The 22,948-nt window shown below is 40.9% G+C and overlaps 1 protein-coding gene across 1 annotated transcript in view; it reads right to left on the reverse strand.

The window, feature by feature from the left end:
- Nucleotides 1-833: 833 nt before the first annotated feature.
- Nucleotides 834-22,948, reverse strand: part of LOC124264963 — a 164,096-nt gene continuing 141,981 nt past the window's right edge. The window contains exons 9-10 of the mRNA XM_046699748.1: nucleotides 7,008-7,118; nucleotides 834-961 (exon numbers count right to left, since the gene is read on the reverse strand). Coding sequence (XP_046555704.1) covers nucleotides 834-961; nucleotides 7,008-7,118 — 239 coding nt within the window. The remainder of the gene's footprint in view (nucleotides 962-7,007; nucleotides 7,119-22,948) is intronic.

Genomic DNA, 22,948 nt, shown 5'->3' on the forward strand with positions numbered 1-22,948 from the left:
AATTACAGCAGATACTCTTTCCTAACTGAAGCATGGGAAAAGCAAACAAAAAGTTCTTCTGTCTTCAAATGAGAGCTCATCATATTCTCAATTGCTTGCTGTAGTTTCATGAAATGAACACAGAGGCTTTCACTTGGAATGACATCATCGTTTCCAAAGATTTCTTTTGACATGTTTGCAATCTGATGCTGTTCTGCAGTAGGTTCTTTCGATAAATTTAGTTTAGAAACGTGAATCCGACCCTCTTCATAAACAAGAAGGCAGTAAGCAGCTCTTTTGTACAAATCTTGCCAGGTAGCTGTGATAGTGTCATCAAGAAACAGTTTTGGATTCTCAAAGAATTCTTCTGGACTGTCCGTTGTACTTCTAAGGGTGAAAAACAATAGGCTAATGGAAGGAAAACCATAAGGGAAAGTCAGTCCAATGAGCTTGACAATGTCTTCATCAGACAGCTGTTCTTTCTCGGGATGTTGAAGTTAATAGCATTTGAATCATTTCATCTGAAGTTGATCTTGAATTTTTGTAATGTTGGAATCTTTGGCCTTGAAAACATAAAGATTTGAACCTTTTCCAATTGGGGGGTAGCTTCTTGAAGTATGTAATCCCTGGATGTAAATAGTGCCAGAAATCCGGGGTCTCTAGAAGAATACAATCTTTTGTTTACATCTTCAATGAATGGTTTCCATCGTCTTAATTCATTTGTATCAAAATAGATGGATCACAATATGTCATTAAATAAGATAAGAATATGCAGTTGAAAAGATTCCTCGGGACTTTTTGCCCAAACACTTTTCATCCCTCTTTGTTAAAAATCCATTTAAGAAAAATATCATTCAGTTGACTTTCCTTCTCCTGGTGCCCCAGCTACAGTTAAGTTTCCTACAGTCTCCAGTTATTTTCTTGCCCCCAGCACAATTTTCAGTGTTAACAGAACGCGTCTCAACCTTCAGCTTTGGCCATTCTGCAACAACAACCAGAAAAGATGGAAGATTCATGCAAGCCATCTATTAAAGAACAAATAAACTTTTTTTTTACTCTTTTAACCATTACATATGAAAGATGTGTGGTAAGTCTTATGCAGAACCCCAAATTCATTCTTGAAAACCTTGTGGTTAATTAATACCGAGCGATTGAAAAGTTGCCCCAAAGTTGCCTGTTTCTCTCTCGCCCGCAAACGAAACCACAGACAGGTTACGTAACGAAACGATATCTTACGATTTTGTTAGTTCAGATCATTGTAGCACGTCATTTTGATGATTTAAAGAATCAAAACTACTTACTAGTTATAGTAGGGGAAATATGTATATGATTTGATGACCATAAAGATGTTTTTCCATGACACAACTTGTCAACATAACGATTTCTTCCAGTTATAGTAAAATATGCGAGGTTGTGGTCCATGAAGTAACAATAATATTGTAAGTAGTACTGTATTGACACCCGCCTCGCTTCCAAGAGAGAAATTGTTATGTTATTAGCTATGTCATGCAAAATCCTAATGGCAATCAATCAAATACATAATTTACTACCAGTAGAAAGTAGTTTTGATTTTGTAACTCGGTGAAAACAAACCTAAAGAGCATTCATCCTCAGACTGGCGGATGTTCGCGACAGGGCGCCGCTATTTTTTAAAATCGTAAAGTCACAGGCTAAAGTCTGTAAGAATTAATGAGATTATGGTTTGTTTTCATCAAGTTAGGAAATCAAAACTACTTTCTACTCGTAGTTACATATGTATTTGAATCATGACCAAAAGGATCTTGCATGACACAACTTGTAACATAACGATTTCTTCCACAGAAGCGAGGTGGGGGTCGAAGTCACAATACTGCGCGATAATTTTCTTGCTACATTCACGTGGTTAACGTCCACTCCCCAGTATGTAGATACCAGTCAATGTACGTCTTTATATTTGGTCTTATAATCCTTATTAGTTTAGTCACACTTGTATGCACTTTGAAATTAAATAAAAAGCAGACGATATGCTGATACTTATAGTGAATTTATAACAGGACTGTAATATCTAGACACTTTATAGTTTGCCAATGTGAATCATAATTCGCACACACGCCCTATATGTATGTTGTCTGTGTCATTTCATCAAGTTAGAAAACTAGTATAAAACTGTTGTCTGTCTCATTCTAAATCGCATTGTGTAATCATGTCTCATTACACTTCACAGCGAAAACAATGATTCTGTTGAATGCTACGACAAATGAATAAAAACATAATGCATGTATTGAAATTAAAACAGATTAAAGTTACAGGAACAATGCCAGGCTATTACCTTGTTCGAGGAATGTATTCATCAATATCCACAAAAACGAGTGATATGACATTTATCTGCAGCTGTTCCAAGTGATGTGTCTAATATACGAAAAAGTGATATATCGTTATAGGTATTTCACATTGGTGTATAGTCTCATTGGTCACCCAAGATAGCACACCTGGCAACTAATTGCATAATGTCCGTCATTCTTTAAACAAAGAGTAATTTAGTTAGCCAATAATGAGCAATCAATCAATGTATTGGCGGTTAATCCTTTGAAAGAAGGACGTTGTTTTTACACAGACACTACACTACCTTTTGACAAATCCGCTGTGCAAGATAAAAGTAATTAATCAATCAGCGTGTTATCGGTTAATCCTTTGACCGATGTTTATGATGTTGAGACACAAGAAATGCCAAATAGGACCTTTGTCGGGTAATCTATAGTTTGGCATGAAATGCATGTGGACCCGGTTTTTTGTAAATATCTCTTCATCCAATGACCCAATCGATCTCAAACTGTGCAAGTGGATGTTTTGTCAGACAACCTAAGCACATTGTAAATCACCGATTTTATGCATTTGTATTACAGAATCTGTCTATGTTACTGTCAACAAAATAAACAGCAGAACGCAAACTGCTTGCAGAGGGAAGGAGCCAATGACTTGTAATTGTTACCACTAATTATACCTGTTATAATTTCATTAACTGACCATCAAGTGAATAATGACAAATAACGTGTAGGTTTATGCCACGTAACACGGGTTACAACAAGGGAGTATTAATTGCTTTATTGCATGCAATTTTAATTGCATGTGAAAACTTATGGGCCGCCACTGTTTTGAGAATACGAACAGTACCTTATTGTTGCATAAAAAGTACATATAAGCATTTGCTGTGTGCCAAAACTGTATGTACCTATTTACCTAAGTAAATGTTCAGATTCTTCTAGCAATGGCAAAGTAGGGTTGTTTAGTTTACGGATTCAAATAAATCAAATGTCAATTTTTACTATCATACGTAATAGACGTCATATGTTTACATGACATGATCAAATATCGAGGTAAAAAAAACACAGAAATGGGATCAATTTGGATCAGTCATTATACCATCAAGGCATTAGAAAACCTGAAAAAGCCCACACTGCTTTGATACTTTATTACAATCAGACAGGAACTACCAGGGATATTTTCAAATAACTGCATCTGATGGGCATCCAACCTTCTTAATGTCGTACTGTTTAGGTTGAAGAAATTAACCGTAACCGTGATGAGCGAGGCTGATCATCGTTTTCACTATCACTAGCGTCTGGCTCGAACAAATAAGGCCTACCGACACCAAGCGATTTTGACAGAATCGTCTATGAAAACAAGTTGTAACTCGGAAACTAGGCAAATCAGGAGACAAAAGTAAATGACGGTAGATTGTGAGAACATATAGCTTTCATTTTTCACAATAGTTGTCACGATTTCAGGTTTATACAAACCTGAAAACAAAATAATTTACCCCCTGAAATGTACATGAATTCAGCATTGGCCCTCATATCTATTCCTCATAGGACGTAACAGAGACGCGCGGCTCTAATTGGTTGAATTTCGTTCACGGGGGAGAATTGTGCACTGTTGTCACAAAGGTCGATTTCAGTTAATTAAAGATCGAAATGAGTAGTTTTAATGACGGGCTTTCATTTATAACGAGGCCATTTAGTGATTTATGTATTTGTACCCCGTAGAGTATATATACGATCTTGAGCTGTCCCTGGAGCTGCATTGCGCCATCGTGTGCGGTCAGACGGGGTGCGGGAAGACCGTTTTTGTATTGGATATGCTGGAAGGGTATTATCGGGATGTGTTCGATCATATTCTGATTCTTTGCCCTACTATACGCGTCAATAAAATGTACACAGAGAGAGCGTGGGTGGTGAATGGTGTGAAGGTGAAAAAATCGACCCGGGAGTACGTTTACAGGACTGGTTGCGAGCCTTTCACGACAAGTTCGAGGGAGAATCGGCGCTGTTTATCCTAGACGATTGCAGCGCGAATAAAGGGATCACCAAAACGAGGGATATATTATCGTTTTTAGTGTTTTCGGGACGCCATATGAAACATAGCGTTTGGGTCCTCACGGAAACATTCAACTTGGTCCTGAACGACCTCAGGGAAAAGACGAGATGGGTTGCCTGATTCCACTGCAAGGATAGGGATTCGTTCGAGGAATGTTTAAGAGAAAACAACGTGATTCCCACCAAACCCGAGCCAGAACGCGTGAGAACATTGTTAGCCGAAACAAAACACGCTAAACTAGTGCTGAAACCAGAACAATCCGTGGCTTATGCGGTGTGTTTGCTAAGCAACACTTAGCAAAATCAAGCAACCTGCTTAGCAAAATCAAGCAGCCTGCTTAGCAAAATCAAGCAACCTGCTTAGCAAATTAAATGTATAACCATGACGACATTTGAAATTCTAGTTCTGTTTACATGACATTCATATCGTTCTGTTTGGATTTTGCCGGATTTTATTATATTAGATTTAAAAACAGATTGATGTATTAGAAGATAGAGTTTGTCAACATGCTCAAACAAATAATATCAGAGAAGGGAGATGTATCGTCCCACATCGGGGATAAGCGAGAAAGACTCGTGGCTCTCGCCGTGGGTGCGAAGGGGGAACAATACTTGGGTGAAAACATCACCACCGATAAAACTTATAACATGTCCGATGGAGACATCAATAAACTGTACACGAGATACAAAGCCCGATTCGGTGCTGAAATGACAAAAACCGAAGGGTTGACTATAACGCAATTCTACACCGTTATAGCTTCGTTTCTGCTTACCATTCTGCCGGAACGTCGACTTTATTTGTGCGAAGATCTCGACGCGATCGAGCCTTGAACATCCTCAGTTGTGAGTTGTATCACCGATATGGTATGTTCTTAGCTCCCGTCACTGCGGCGATCATTATGGCGGAGCATTGTCAATTTAAGCATAAATATTTGACTAATGATATATAAGATGATGGAGCCAAAGATCCAAACGACCTCGACACCTGTGGAGGAGACCCCTTAAGTGATTGATCCCATAATGAAGAAACCCAAGAATCCGAAAAAAGTAGCCGCCGGTAAAAATGGGGGTTAGCAAGGCATCATAAACCGGTGATTACCCCACCGTGCATTCCGTACGCTGTGGCAGCCACCACTTTCGTGGGTATCACCACGGCTGTATAGTTATATCAACAAAACAAAAAGACGACACTACCGGTTCAACCATTAACCACACAATTACAGGTAAACCCACACGTTATGCTATAATCATGTCCACCGCCGACGGAAAAACATTTGTCAACGATGCGTTCACTCATGGTCAGTGGTCTAGCCATCGGCTACGCGCGTTTAAGTAAAATGATCACGAAAAAAACAACTCCAAAACTCGATTTCAACACGTACGACATGGGCATGCTCGTCCTAGATTTGGCAATGGCGATGACCACCAAAGATATGCCTATCAAGCAAGGGATCATTCCAGAAAACATATTAAAGTAAGAGTCATGATATCAAACATAAATGTCTACGTTCGCGATGATGCTCGGTGGGGCTTTAGTCAACGTCATAGCCTTTTCGGGGAGCAATTATCTCTTCTCCCAATTACGAACGTCAAACAAGACCGAAATCGAAGCGGAACGGAAATGTCATGATTTAGTCATCGAGAAATTACAAGCCTACTATGCAACAAAACGCATGCAGAGAATAGATTTTATCCACGACCAACGAGACGGTCGTGCCGTTCGAACGTTTAAGTACGTGGACGAAGCCATGCACGTGTATTATCTCATCACCGGAAAACGACGAACCCACACTCTCGCCATATTACACACCTTTCCCGGAACAGAAAGATCGTGAGTTGACCTTCGTGGCATTAGGGTTAGCTGCGACCGTGTTGATCATCAATCAATTAGACTAAAGTATATCCAAGTTCATATAGCGAAGATGAGACCCAGCCCGTATCATTGCAAATGCGTGCTTCTGGGAAAAGCTGAGACCTGTGACAAGAAATGCAGGACCGAGTACTGTGGGATAGACATGATGTCTATCAGAAAGGGTTTCGTGAACTACACGTGTTCTGTATGCAGTATTGGAGTGAAATGCCATTATGGTTTGTGCAAAGCCAATGGAGCAGACCAGGTGCGAAACCAACTTATTTATGATAAGAAAAAAGATTATCTGAATGAACATAACCGACTACTGCTGTCAAAAAACAAAAAAACAAAACAAAACAAAAAAACATGTGCGACAAAACACTGATGCACATGACATGCTCCAAAATATGAATCATAATTTTTTTCGCGGGGCATGAGGGAACAAAATTAACCACAAATAAAACCATCGGGGTACCCGGTATTAGAACCCCCACTATTAATACTACTTGCCTCATACATCCTTAAAATCCACATTTCTGAGAAATTTGACTAGATTAATACCAGAGAACAAATTCTAGCCTCCACATCATTTAGCAGATTTCCTGTAATATCTTTGTTCAAATTTGAGCCTCAACGTTGCCAAAATATGTTTATTTAGCCCCATGCTTATGACACACGTTAGGAAAACAAATTTAACATAGTCACTGGGATTCCTTACGTATCATTAAACGGCAAATTGATCTTGGGGGGATCTCAATACTTTCTTTGAGTTTCATAGTTACGAATGCACTGCGTTCATATATATTTCCTGATTAGTGTTAAACCTGTGTCTAGTGTAGTCCAGATCGGCGTGGGCTTATCCGGTCCTTGCCCAAGTGGCACCCAGTCATCCACAGATTTCAGCTTTCCTTCATGATCAGTTTCTTCTGTTGCAACTGAAACATATTAAATGTAATGGTTTATTGCAAAATGGTGAGTTTGGTTTTAGTTAAAACGACTGAAGTAAGCATCATAATGTATACTCAAAGGCAAAAGTAAGTGTGATGAACACATGTGTTTATATAAATGAGAAAGATTTAAGATTCTTTATAATACATTTAATCCATAACCTAAACAGGGATCTATCGGTAGTTTTTGTTTTGCATATGTTTTTCATGCTTTCATGGCGTCCATGGTAAAAGAAAGGCATAGAACGTGCCCTTTAAAAAGCTTTCCTCTAAACCTCGGATCATTGGCACCCAAATCAACATTTAGATGTTGACGGGTCCGAAAAACACAAATTTGGAAGAAGCTGTTTGCATTAATATATGCCATGTCTCGCTGAAATTGAAAGATGGCAAGCCACAGGAATGCTTGAAACTGGAACACGCCAGTGCAACATTGCACAACAGTTTACTGGGCTCAGGAACACCATGTGCCACTTGTGGAATCGTTATCAACAAAATGCCATCGTTGCAAATCGTCCCCGAAGTGGCGGTCCATCTGTAACCATGCACTAAACAATTGTTGGATTCCAACCACCCATCAGCGCCAAAGATTCCAATCAGCCACACTGACAGCCCTAACAGATGAGATGTTTGATTGGCTCTATAAGGCGCAGGTGTCAAGCATGTATCCATGCTCATGGTGGACAATCAATCAATCATTTATTCAACAGAAAGGCCACTGGCCCACGTATAACACATTTCAAGCATATTTTGTCGTGACATTTTGATACATTTTATATAAATTTACATATCGAGCTGTTATTTTCTCTGTAAGAGAGCTTCCTTGATTATTATAGGACAATTGTGAATTATATATGATGAACAGAAACCCAACAAAATTATATATGACTGAACAGTGACATTTGTGCAATAATAAGGCAGGAAATGTTTTAATCTTATGCTTTTGTATAAGAGGCATTTAAGGAGGAAATGGTATTCATCTTCAACTGCCTGTAATTCACACACTTGGCAGATCCTTTTTTTCATGAAGCAACCCTTCCCATCTTCCCGTGTTGATTCTTAGTCTTAATTCGGATGAACGGTTAGAAACAATAATCTTTTTAATTCCTGTTTCTTGACAGTTGATAGATAAAACCTCTGTATTTAGAACGAATATAAAGTCTTTGCAATATGTCATTTGTCTTGATGTTTATATGCCTCTGTCCATTCTTGTTGATAACAATCTTTAATCCTTTGTTTAAATGTAATTGTGACATCCAAAAGAATCCAAAAACCGTACTGAAAAAGTTCTTTTATATGACTGGCCCATGTTTTTCTGTTGCTTAAGTCCAGTTTAAACATCATGGTATACACCTGTTTCAGGTGTCTGTTTGATGGTAGCCGTAGCACCTTACACTATAATATACATCTTGCGTGGTAGTACCTTACACCAGTATATACATCTTTCTGATCCATAAATATGATTGGCTTGATCTGAACGTTGACTATCTTATACAGGATATGTAGTGATATGTTCTTCAACCGTCCCGGGAGAGCTTTGATCCTGAACAATGTTTTGCTGGCCTTGGATGTTAGTACATACATAGCCTTGATCTATGATAATTTCGAGACCTAGATAATTATAATCAGGAGAGATCTTTATATCAACTTCGCCATATTTCCATTTTTCTGTTTCTGGAAACTATCATGTCGGGTTTTTTCTAAGTTTACTTATAATGACCCCTTGAGACAAAACTTCTTTAAAAAGTCAATCTTCCGTCCATTCCTATTACTGTATCATAAAAATGCACACATCATTGGCATAGAATAATAAAAGAATTTCTAAGAAGTCTTGTCCAACAAATATCTCTCTCATGCAGTTCCGAATCCAGTATCATGTGCTCCAATTATACAATGTATAACGGGAACAAGATCGAACCTAGATGGCAGCCTTGTCTCATTCCACTCACAGTATCGAAATAGTCAGTAATAGATGAATTAGCCATCCTAACAGCAGAATCCACGTTTGAATATATATCCTCTAAAATATGAAAGAATCTTCCGTGAATACCTTTCCTCAGTATCATAAACCATAACAACTTTGTATTCACACAGTCAAATGCCTTGGGAAAGTCTACAAAGAGACAATAGAATCGTCCTTTCCGTTTCGATAGGTATTTATGTGCTAAAACCTGGAGACAAAACATGTTATCCACTGTATTGTAACCTGACCGAAATCCAGCCTGTGATTCTGGGATATTCTCACATATTTCACAAAATGCTTACAAACGTTTATTCAATATATGCGTAAATAACTTTCCCAATATGTCGATCAAAGAAATTGCTCTGTAATTATTTACATCTTGAGTGATTCCTTTCTTGTGGAGAGGTTTAATGCGTGCCCGTGACCATATGTCTGGAAACGTTCCTGAATACAATATTTTATGAAACAATACTGACAGGTATCGGAGTAGTATAGTTTTGCAGCTCTTGATCATCTCCGGAGTATACCGTCAGGACATACACATTATCGACTGTGTGGTATTCATTTTGACCGTTCTCTCACTGAGACCGCATTAGAATGTGTCCGCCATAAAAGTTGCGCCATTTGCAGTTCTATTGTGGACTGATTTTCTTGCAATATATACAAAGTCTCATCATAAATATACTAGCCACATAAAGAAACTGTGCATTGTCAAAATATTATCCCAGTTGATAAGTACGATAACAATGTCAAAGGTACATATAAACTTTAATGGAGGGATCATGACACCATAACAAGTGGGGAGACTTTCAATTGAAAAGTCAATCAAAATGACGTCACGAGTCCACAAGCGGGACAGGGGTCAAACGACCATGTCACAAGCTCAATAACGGGTATGTCCACCATCGGCATTGAGAACAGCAGTGCATCGACGACGCATAGAGCCTATCAAACGTGCAAGGAAGGCTTGTGGGATGTCACGCCAGATTCTCTCAAGTTCTGTTGCAAGGTCAAGGACGTTATCTGGCGGATGAGGAAGACGGCGTAGACGTCGATCCATCTCGTCCCAAGCATGCTCTATCGGGGAGAGATCCGGTGAATTTGCAGGCCAAGGCAGTAAGTCAACGTTGTGGTGTTGTAAGAAATCCATAGCAACCCTTGCCGTATGAGGGCGGGCATTGTCCTGTTGGAATGTTAACCCAGGGCCATGACGTTGCAGAAAAGGAATTTCCACAGGTCGAAGAATCTGATCCCTGTAGCCCACACCAGTTGAGTTGCCCTGAACAATCACCAAAGGAGTTCTTTGGCGTGCTGTTATTCCACCCCAAATCATCACGGAACCACCACCAAAGCGATTCCTCTCCAAGACACATGCCTGTGCATAACGTTCTCCCACGCGTCTATAGGCACGTTGACGTCCATCACTATGGGAAATGTTAAACTTGGACTCATCTGTGAAAACAACATTTCTCCACCAAAACAAGGGTCTGCGGACATGATTTCGGCACCACATTCAGCGAGCTTGTCGATGACGTTGTGTCAGGATAGGCCGTATGGTGGGACGTCGTGGTCTGATCCTGTGATGACGTAAACGTTGTCGAACTGTGTTGGGGTGGATACGGCGAAGTCCTGGGATGGTTCGGGCAGTCATCACTGCTGTCTGAAACCTGTGGCGCAGATGGGTCACCCTTATCCATCTGTCCTGTCTTGGCGTTGTTACACGTGGACGTCCAGAACGTGGCCGATCGATGACGTCATTTGTGTTCTTGTAGCGTCTCACCAGTGCAGAAATGGTGTTCCGGTGGCAGTGGAAATGTGCAGCCACTTGTCGTTGAGACATTCCCCCACGGACCATCCCAATAGCCCCATGACGTTGTGCAAACGTGAGCCTTGGCATGTTATGCGTTTCAATAGCCGTTTAATTTTTTGAACGATCTCAAGGGCAAGGGTTAAGCTTTCCAAAGTGACAGTATTGTGTGGCATTCATTTGCTCTGTTTCTCTTTCCCTCAATGCAGGTGCAACAACGTATTGCACGTCTCAAGGACGAACCCACTGACGTCACGGAACGTGGCACGCGCATGCATGTTGGATACATGTCACTAATCTCTGAGTTTAAATCCTTATGTGTCTACACAGGTTTGATAAATTTAGATGTTAAATGTTTGTATGCACAGTTTCTTTATGTGCCTAGTATCTTATGTGTCTACACAGGTTTGATAAATTTAGATTTTAAATTTTTGTATGCACAGTTTCTATACTAACTCTTGCCTTTGAGTACATTAACGATTCTGACATGAATATGATATCCATGTTGTCTTTCCTTATACTCCTTCTTAAAATATCTTTTTACTTGAACAAGTTGTGCAATGCTAATTTCAAGACCTTGGAGTTGACCCATTAGAATTGATCTTCAGCAACCCATGCTTCTCGTAAAAGCCGACAAATGGGATCGTGTGGTCAGGCTTGGTGACTTGGTTGAAACGTGTCATCATATCCCAATTGCAAAGATCAATGCTCATGATGTTGATCACTGGATTGTCTGGTTCTGACTCGATTATTTACGGACTGCTGACATATAGTTGGAATATTGCTGAGTTGCCACACCAAGCAAACAAATTCTGGGAAGTAAGTGCTTACTTTTCCTTCATAGCAAGCAGTACATCTTTAACCCATCAGTAGAGGAAGTTTTTGCTCCGAGGGAAAGATTGCTAAGAACTGTCTCCCATATTCAGGAAGAAACCATTCACACATTGTCTGATTCCAGATGATATCCCATCAATCAAAACTGTTATCGTGGAGTAAGTGAGAGAGTGAGTGAGTGAGTGAGTGTTTACCATCACATCGGCAATGTTTCAGCCATATGATGACAAGACCAGATTTTACGTTCATAATGAATATACATGTATATTATATAAACTAACACAATCATTAAAAAAAACAGGTTGGACAAGAACGTGTTAAACAAATAGTGCAAATGTTGGATGCATCTATCATTCAGCCATGCGAGTGTTAGTGGTGCTCTCCACTAGTTATGGTTAAAAAGAATGATAATTATTTTTAGATTTCCTGTTGAATACCGAAAATTAAATGAAGTCACAAAACCTGCATGCTATCCTCTCTATTTACTATTCTGGATTGTGCAAGCGGATTCTGGCAAGTACTACTGCATTCAAAATGTAAGCATAAATCAGCATTCATAACTTAAAGGGGGCACTGATCCAGAGCAATTTCCGTGGACCGGTTGTTGCTTTTGTTATTGTTTTTCTCCCGTGAGTACTCGGATGATATCCCAGAATTCGTGACTGCTTCGTGACCTCTGCTGCGCCACCCACAGGCATAATTGATAGTATATTTGATAGTTGATTGATCAACAAAGATGGAATCTTTCTTACTCGATAAAATTTCCATCTTCATTATTATGAGAACAAATGAAAACATTTTGAAGTTTAACCATCTGCCCGTGGTAAAAACAGTTAGAACTGAAAAATAACGAAGTCAATATATGTCTTTATATTTTGCCTTATAATCCTAATTCTACCACGACTTCAGTAAATACTGGATTGTGATAGGTTAATCAAAGTCATTCAGAAGTATATAATCACATTATATTCCTCTGATTTTCCAACACAGTATGTATTTTTTTTTTAAATATCAACAACGCAGGTTATGGTTCAATGGAGATAAACGTACTGTGTTGGAAGATCAGAGTAATATAATTAAATTATAATAGCTCTAATATATTAATTTAAAACCTCGTTCAGATTTAAATAAAATTTAGAGCTATTATATTTTCGTTATATACCTCTGATTTTCCAACACAGATAGCACACCCAAGATAGCACACCCTGGCAAGTAATTGCATGATGTCAGCCATTCGTTAAAAAAGTAATTCAGTTAGCCAATGCTGAGCAATCAATCAACGTATCGGCGGTTAATCCTTTGAAGGAAGGACGTTGAATTTTACACAGGAAACTCTACGACAGGGTGTATTCAGTATGGATTAGTAAATCTACATACATAAACACTACCTTTTGACAAATCCGCTGTGCAAGATATATGTAATTAATCAACCAGTATGTTTTCAGTTAATCCTTGACCTTAATTTACGATGTTAAGTATTTACTCCAGACGAGAGAAATGCCAAATGGGAATCTATGTCGGGTAATCTGATTTGTATTACCACTAATAATACCTGTTAAAAATTTATTAACTGACCATCAAGTGAATGATGACAAATAACATGTGTAGGTTTACACAACACAAATACTGGTTGCAGCAAGGGAGTAGTAATCGCTGTATTGCATGCAATTTTAATTGCCTGAAAAAAACTTATGGGCCGACACTGTTTTGAGGAAACGAACGGAACTTCATTGGTGCATAAGAAATACATAGAAGCATTTGCTGTGCACATAAGTTAGAAATTGTATATACATATTTACCTAAGTATATTTTCAGATTTTTCTGGCAATGGCAAAGTGGGGTTGTTATGGATTCAAATAAATGAAATGTTTGTTTTATTACCAAAGTTAACAGACATCATGTTTTTTACATGGCATGATAAAAGATCGAGGTTAAAAACACAGAAATAGGGTCAAATTGGATCAGTCGCTATACCATCCAGGCATTAGAAAATCCGAAAACCCTACACTTCTGAGATAGTTTATTACAATCAGACAATAACTACCGGGTATATTTTCAAATAACGACATCTGATGGGCATCCACCTTTTCTAATGTCCCACTGATTAGGTTGAAGAAATTCTGCCAAGGTGGACAGTAGCCCAGTCCCCGTCACGGTCGAGGGAGCAGGTACTGACCAGCTTGCAGCTAGGTTTCATAATTGGACTGTTGGCGAGAAACATTAATCGGTCTGGATCAGTGCCCCTTTAAGAAAGTCTCTTTGAGTTTAATCGTTTGCCCTTAGGCTTAAAGAATACATTAATGGATTTTCATTCAACTCTCGCTCAAGCTCTCCAAGCAATCAATTGGAAATTTCTATTAATATACATGTATGTTTTGATCTATTCCAAAACATTTTAAGAGCATTTGAAACATCTCAAAGCTGGCTTTTGCATAAAAAAGGTCAGTTATCTAGAACATATAATTTGAAAAAATATCACTGTTGCTACAGACAAAATTGTGAAATCATGTCCAGTTCTAAATTCCCAGCAAAACTTCTGCCAACTTCTTATATTATCTGCTAACGGAAATCTGTTCCAAATTATTCTGAAGTTGCTGTTCCACTCACACGGATGATACATAATGCCTAAGCTTACATTAAGATGTGCAAGAACAATGGCACTGGTCGTCTTGTGCGTTATGAGTTGGTCCCTGATCCTCCAGGAATATGACTTTGAACTTCAGGGTGCAGGAATTCTGAGTCCAGAAGACAATATTTCGAACAAGAGGCCAGCAAATACTGATTACTTTCCATACACATGATCTGCAGTTTGATCTGCACGCTTCAACGGTTGAAGCAAAGAGTATTTAGTGACGTTTGGATACCCGACCAAATGCCTTGCATACCAGCAGTCACTAAACCGGATCACATTCCCTAGATTGCCCCGATTATATCCCTATCTTCAGCTCCAGGAGAAGAAAGAATTGCTACCTGATTACACAGAAGCCCAGATTAAATGATTGCAATTGAATACGACATTGTTAACAACAACACTCTATTATATCTACTACCCCAAACAAAGAGAAGCTAAACCAGGCAGACCTTCTTCAGTAACACATTTTTTCCCTTTTCTTATTCCATTTCATACATTTATGCATATACAAGGCAGACATCAGATGTGGAAAATATACATTTCAATGGTCAATAATTCAGTCATGTTATGCAAATTTTGGATAAGTGTAATGGATACGTAAATGCTTTAACAGATTAATTCAATCCATACTACAAATAATACACACTGACACTATACATACTTCCCATCAAAAGTTTAGACTCACTAGTATAGATATAGCCACTTACTTCAGGCAACTGTTGTAAGCTATATCTTTCACAATATTCCATACTGTTATACGGTACTGTTTACACATGCATGAACTGTTATATTGTAAAACAAATTCGTAACGTTGAAAAGATTATTGTCACGAGTTCAATAAATGATGATCTTAAAGTTTTACACAAAAACGCAGCGGTTACACATGCACGATATCTGCACGTGCTTTTCAGCAATTTGAAGCATAATCCTCGTGGAATTCATCTGATGCAGTTGGTTCCCCAAGTCAGTGGAGAAATTCATCTTCAATGTAACCACTATTTATATATTTCTTATATATCTTTTTATATATTGATATATATAGTTTAGTGTTACGCCGCTTTTAGCAATATTCCAGCAATATCACGGCGGGGGAAACCAGAAATGGGCTTCCCACTAGGGCTGAGACGGATAGAAAAAATGGAATCGAGTACCCGCATGTACTTACCCGAATCGAAATCGAGTACCCAGAAATGTAAGGAATAAAGCGCTTCAGTCAACTTTCTGAATATTCAATCATGAGTTGACAGGGATTCGTATAGAAAAAGTATGGCAATAAGACACTGAAACTGAACTTAGGCTATTCAATTCACGTCTGTTTAACAAATATAGAGAGTTACACCATTCCTCGTTAAAACACAGAACTTTTCGTTACCGTTGTTACTGTAACTTGACTCCTCACTGCTCATGCTCAGATATAATTCAGTCGTTAATAATAGCCCCTATTAATCGCACAATAACAATGATGCAAATGCGTGTTACGTCAATAATGAAAAAGACATTATCTGCCCTTGCCTTTACAGAGTTCTCTCCTTTCCGGGTACTCGATTCCTAGAAATAGGACTCGATTCCAGTTGTACCCGACCCGGATTCGAGTACCCGAGTACCCAGTGAAGACCCTTGAGGCTACTAAAGTTGCAGACTTGATGGTTACAAGTTACAAGGTATGGTACACCAAAATCTTTGGTCACAGACAGAGGAAGACAATTCACCTGCAAGCTTTGCAATACCATCTGTGCGCTGTACAAAATTCAACATCACAACATATCACCCTATCACCCGTAAACCAATGGAGTCTGTGAAACAAGAAACAAGGACATTTCACAAAGCCTGCAGATCTATGCCAACCCCCAACAGGACAACCGGGATGAGGTTGTAAAATTGGAATCAGACGCTCCCTGTGCCAGTCAAACATGAAATGTTCATCCCTTGTGACACCAACATCCTACCAAAGGAATCCATGAGAAAAGATGTGATAGATCTCCTCAAGGAACTATTGGATAACCTGAAGATCACTGATAATATCGCCAGACAGAATATGGAATCCAGTCAAGAAGAGGTATGACCAAAAGGTGGCCAGCGGTGCAGAAACGTCTTAGTTGTAATAATAATTCCATTTGTACACACAAATCCACACATCAATGCACACTCAAAGCGCTTTAGTAAAGAAAGTCCAGAGTCAGAGATAGTTGTTGAACAGATAGGTCTTCAGGAGGGCTTTGAATGATGGAAGAGAGTCAGAGTTTTTCAAAGAGTCAGGGAGCTGATTCCATTTGACAGCTGCTGTCACACTGAAAGATCTGCCTCCGAATGTTTTTAGCTGAAATCTGGGAAATGTCAAGGAATGTAAACTGACATAAGCAAGCATTGGTGCCTTATGATCATGGTCAGATGAGACAGTAGTAGAATGGATGCCAACATGATCCACCCCTGATAGACACCAGTGGTCTAAAAGGTCACTTAGGTCAAGCTGACCTGTCAAAACAATAAAACTGAATACCTTGCATTGTTAAATGAATCCCAGAAGTTTATTCAGTTTGTAGTCCATCGGCCAATGTAAACTTGCGGGGGAAAGAAACGCCACCGAAATGATTTTTTTGATCATTTACCGTACACTAAGTGATTATTCATATTTGTAGTGCACACTTTCATCATTCAGAATGTTGTAAATCCATTAATTTTCCACATATGATTGTTAAATTTCCAAAATCTGAGTTTGTTGTTTTGTGACATGTTAAAAGAGCGAGGTGACGTTTCTTCCGCTCGTGAGTGTACAACAGCAATAAAAATGATATTGTGTATAATGGCAATAGGCAGACATTTGCGTTGTCAATTTACAGAAGATCGACATTTAAGAGATGATTTGATAGATTTAGTACAACATAATAAAAGTACCATGTCATTAGAAATTATTAACCTAGAATTTAGAAATTACAAATATTTGTTAAATTATTCCATAGAGGTAAATACCTTTTTCGTAGTGTTACATTTTTATCTCATTCAAACAGGAAGTCGACCTCATCTTCATTTCAATTACTATTACACATCTTACAAATTACATCAGAGTTCCTTTCCATCTAATATTACATCGCAATGGTAATGCATTGAATCTTAAAGGTCACATGCAACGTAAAACACAACTTTGCAGATTCTGATACCTTTCAATATGGACATACAGTAAAAAATTATCAAAACTGCAAATTAAACTCATGGCGCATGCGCAGTGAATAGGTTCGCGCAGCAACTGAGGCGGGGATGTCGATAGTATAAGGAGCAGGGGTAGTCTAATCTTGGTTGTGTACACAAACAACAAATAGTAATTAACCTACTCGTTACATAAAAGAACCATATTAAGGATCTAGATCTACTCAGCTATGTGTCAACCAGTGAGGCGTTCGACATTTCAAGACGGAAAACCTTCGCTGGCAGTGAGTACTCGGAGTAGGCTTTGATGTGAGCTATTTTTCTAACGTTTTGTTGATATTTCACAGGTGCGAGCTTTTTATATGTTATGACAGTAGATAACCGATTTCACTGCATATATAATTTCATTTGACTATTTCACCACACGTTCTTCTTACCCATACACTTTCTCAGTTCAATACTTAAAAGCAACGTCATTATTTAGCATTGTCAGAATTTCTAGCTGTGATATAGATGTGCCTCTGTCACAGACAAAACTCAATCTGCCTGAGTAGTATATACAATGATTGTCCGAGATCAGTTCCAACAAAAGCCTCTGTAAAGCTTTATTTCACAAAAAAAGCTTTTGTCAGGCCCTTAGATCTCGCCCCCATCGTATATACTACTTTTGAATCCCGAGTTAACTTCCCGGCCCACACGTGACACAATAGTGTCACTATGACCGCGAACTAGCACTTTCCTGATCATGTGACATGTCGTGTCGACAGGATACTATTGGGATTACTCAACAGTAAGTGTTAAATATTTTGCTTGGGGGGTAACATTGTGCCGTACGGTATAACTAATAATTCCTTCTCTAATGAAACATCTCCCTGGCCCATCTCTCAAGTAGTAAGAGTTCGGCTCGTCGGCTTTGATGTCTACTTTATCTATGTTGTAAGTTTTGACTGACCATATCGGATCGGTGGCTCGTTTCCGAGTGTCCCCTTCGTGTTCCCCCGACTGGTAGAGGTACATCACGAAGGACCCTATCGGGTATCTGTTTCTCCTTCCCACGCGATGGTGCAGCCGGTTCGGCTATCACAGATTTCAGTTTGATAGCGTCGGCTGGTTTCTTGCCGGTGAGACGGGTGGTTTCGTGGTTGATGGCCGACAGCCTGAGGTAGCCGAGCTACCCATTGAGTTGATCGTTTCCTCGGGTTGGCCATCTCTCTTGCATACTGGTGCCTGAATAAGCGCTCGGCCAAAGTCCGATTGAATCTCTCAACTATGGCTTGGCTGCGATGGGCTCTGGCCATGCCACGCCTGACCTTGGTATCATGTTTGTCTAGCAGGTGTGACACGGCACCCATGAACTCCCGCCCGGGGTCGACTTGCAGCTCTGTGGGCCACGGGCTGCGTTTGTATATGCGTTCGAATCCGCAGGCTACCTGGGACGAGTCTTTCGCGGTTAAGGGTTCGGCTTCTTTGTAGCGGCTGGCCACGTCCATGACAGTTAGGGCATACTTGTACCTCTTGTCGTTGGGTAGGAACAGGAGGCCAGCCTGGAGAATGCTATTGGGTATGTTAATGCCAAACTTTCTTCGGGGCACGTAGCGTGGTGCCGGTAAATAGATCTGCCACAGGGCTTGTTTTTCAAGTCACCCTTTGGCTTCGTCCAGGGGTACTCGCGCCATTTTAGCCAGCTTATGTACGGCGCTAGCTCCTTTCCAGTACCCACACGGGCTGTAGTAAATAGCCTCAAACTTTCTTTGGTTCCGTGACATCCTGACAGGGTATTTATATATACACCTATGTTCTCGGTTCCATTTTCTCATGCCCGTACGCGTACGTGTTGATCCCGTCGATGGCTATCCAACGCTTCGTGTCCATCGGTGATAGGGACGTCTTGTTTATCGTCAGTCTGTATATCCTGTGCCCGTCGCTTCTCAGCATGTTCATTTGATGCCTGAAGGTGCGGGTCTTGAACAGGGCTTCCTTGAATCTGGCGTGTTTGATGTGTTGTTTAACCACGTACTTCTTAACACCCTTCGCCTTTCGGATCTCACCATTGTCGGCCTTCAGGATGGAGTACATCTTGGGTCTCAAGCCTATGTACTCAGCTATGGGCGTGCCAGCACACTCGTCCTTCATCTTACCGAGGACCTTTATATTTACCTTGCTGTGTATGGCATGGCCCTTGGGGTAGTCGCTGGTGTCATACAAATCGAGGCGTTTCTTCATGTCCTCGTACACGTCCTCGGTTCGAATCTCCATCAGCAGGGAGTCCCTGTCCGTGTACAGTACTTCGCACCTGTCGCCGTACTGTTTCTTGAGCTCGTTTTAGTAAAAGTCGTACATCAGGTGTTTGGAAAAATCGAGGATGCTCATCCCCACGTAAACAGGCCGGTTGAATTTGATGTGGCTTTTCTTCATGTGTAGGGCCACCAGGTCGTCGATGAATATCTTGCTCCGGTTGAATGCCGGGCTGGCTATCAGTTTCCTGAGCTTGTCTTCCTCTTTCGACCGAACCAGCTTCAGGGTCACGCGTTTCCTCAGGTTCTCCATTGTCTTACCGAACACCGAGTTGTTCATGAGCTTGTAGAGGTTTTTCTCAAAGTCACTGGTGGCAGCTTTCGCAGGTCCGTGTTCATTATGATGTAGGGTTCCATCCAGGGGCTCTGGTCGAACGTGAGCACCCTGTGTATTTTGGTCAGCCTCATACCCAACGACAGGTACAGCTGTAGGTTGCGATAGTGAACGATGTACTTGGGCTTATTCATTAAGTTGGGCACTAGTTTTTCAACGTCTGCCACCCGCCCACCTAACAAGTTATTTTGGTACTCGGACATCCAGTCTGGGTTAACCCTCATACGTTCGAGGGCCAGGGGGTAGCTGTTGTGCGATGTGTGCAATGCCAAGTCCACTTCGAGGATATAGCCTTTGTTTCATAACATCGATCTCGGGTGATGCCCATTCGATTCCCCATGTGGGTAGATTCTGGCTCATGGCCCAACCGTACAGGTTGTTGGCATCGAGGTAGAGGATGTGATTGGTTGGCTTGTTCGAGTCGTAGCCCTTCACGTATTGATTATTGGCTTTCGCGTAGCGTTTAGAGGCCATGGAAATCCCACCTCGCAAGCCTTTCTCAATGAACAAGTGCATGTCGTAATCGGTGAGCAATTCCAACTTAACTCCGGTTTTCTTCAGCAAGGCATCCCAAGATAGACCTGGGCTGGTGTAGTACCATGCGGGGTCGAGTTGATACTGCTTAAAACACGTCCTCCTAAACGTCTCGAACACGTCGGCTAGCAGGAGTACGTCTGTTCTCAAGTACAGGTCGTGGTAGTCACCCAGATTCTTACAGCCAAGTTTATTCCATACGTTAATCGCGTGCGAGTAATCATCTTGGGTGATTGTCGAGTCGGTCAGGTTGCTGTAAAATCGGTTGATAGGAGGCAGTCGGGTCTCGGCGAACTTGGCCCAGCCATCCATGTACTCGTAGGGGTACACACCCTTCCTCATCAGCAGGGGTCGAGTCTCGGCGTCGGTGTATCGATCAGTGATGGGGAAGGTATCGTTGGACTTGACCAGACTGTCGAGTGACGACAGGAGGAACTGAACCGAGTCGATGAACCTCAGGCCATTCAAGCTGAAGGAGATGTATCTCTCCATGTTGTTGGGGATGCATGTCAGGTTGCCGTCGACTTTCGCGATGGCCTGCATGGAAGACCACAGGGATGTTTATTGTCTTGGGGTTGATTCTTAGCTTGAGGTTACAAGCGTTGTGAGCGGCGCCTCTATACTTACCAGTGACATGGCAGTGATCTCTCACCACGCCGTTCAGTGGGCTATCACCGCCGTTCAGCGGTTTATCACACACATGACAGTGAGTGCTGCAGCCGTGAGCTAGCCGGTCGGCTTGAGTCATACGCATGGGAGCGACTGTATACAGCGCATCCCTGATAGTTTTCTCTTCCTCCTGCAAACACTTTAGAAACTTTTCAGCCGCGTCGGGACCCCTGTACACTACGGGAGCTTTCGTTTCCCCATCACATCGGACGACCACGTATCCAAACCCACAGGCCTCGTGCTCCTGTGTTTTTTGTGTGTTGGGGGTACCCCCAGCCGCCTCAACGGGTTTGACCAAGGCTTCGAAGTCGGCGTAGATGACATAAGGCACGGGCATCTGGTTCTTGTGGTTGTCGAATTTTAGGATATTGTTGCCTTCATTGGGCATGTCGACTCGTATGGCCGTCTGCCCCACACCTTGGCAATCCTCCCGGTGAGAATTCCAGCAGGGTGGGTCGACTGAAACCGTGCAGGCATCGTACGCAAAAGTGTTTTTTCCCAACGTGTTTCGACTGGTTGTGCAACAGGCTGCTGAGGTTTTTCATCCACGTGTAGTGATACTTATCACCTCGCTGGATCATGAATATATTGATCACGCGGCGACCCAACATTGGACTGATCCTGTGCACGACCGTTGTGTTGCCTTTGGGCCCTAAGAAGTTTATGGCTATGCCGTTCTGTTTTTCTATTTTAGTGATCTGGGATATGGGGGTTGGTTCGGTTATACCATCCCAGTTGAGCCCATCGTCTTGGGGATAGCTAGAAGGCCTGTTCGAATTAGTGTCAGCTGGAAACAAGGCTGACCTGATAGCTAACCTCATGCAATCGTCTCCTCTATTCTTGATGTTGACTATGGCCTGTTTTGCCTTGTAGTAGGGGGGCAAGTCTAGGGACGACCGCCCTCTGAATGGTACGTAGTTAGCTACAGTAGATCATGGTTATAGCGAACACAGATATAGCGTACAAACGGATATACCAACAAATTTAAAAGTCCTGTCAATAGTCCTTTATAATATCATTGAAATTATACGTGAATAACGAACTCGTGAGTAGCGAATTAACAGCTATAGCAAACTGATTTACTACCCCGAAGACCCAATTAATGACGTGATTAGCGAACTCACTCAGTGTCAGCTCAGCCACTTAGCGGTACAGTATACATCAATCTTGTTGGCGGTGAATCAACAATGTTTGATCGTCATTAATTAATTAACAAAACAAACATATCGTGTTTAACCCATTCAACACTGCAGGCCGAATAATCGGCCACAGCATTATGAAAAACGAAAGTTTTCATTGACGAGGACGGTATCCATTGCCGTAGTATGATTGGCTGCCTTAGGTCACGTGTCTGATTTTGACCAATCATGATCCTTATAGCAGACTGTGGCGAAAAAGCGTCATTAGAAACCAATCTTTATCCAATAAAATCGCTTTTTACAACTGTGAAAATACTCTCGGTGATATTGTTGATGTTCCAGAGCTGTCTAACGATACCAGACACCACACAATTCGCCTCACATGTTATTCATACGAAGCTTCGAAAACGGAGGTATTTCCCGTTGTTGTGTCATGTTAACGAACGGAAAGCCTGATAAATGAAAATATAA

The sequence above is a fragment of the Haliotis rubra genome, unplaced genomic scaffold, assembly GCF_003918875.1.
Source record: "Haliotis rubra isolate DU_JTF1 unplaced genomic scaffold, ASM391887v1 Scf952, whole genome shotgun sequence".
In the NCBI taxonomy this organism is placed as follows: domain Eukaryota; kingdom Metazoa; phylum Mollusca; class Gastropoda; order Lepetellida; family Haliotidae; genus Haliotis; species Haliotis rubra.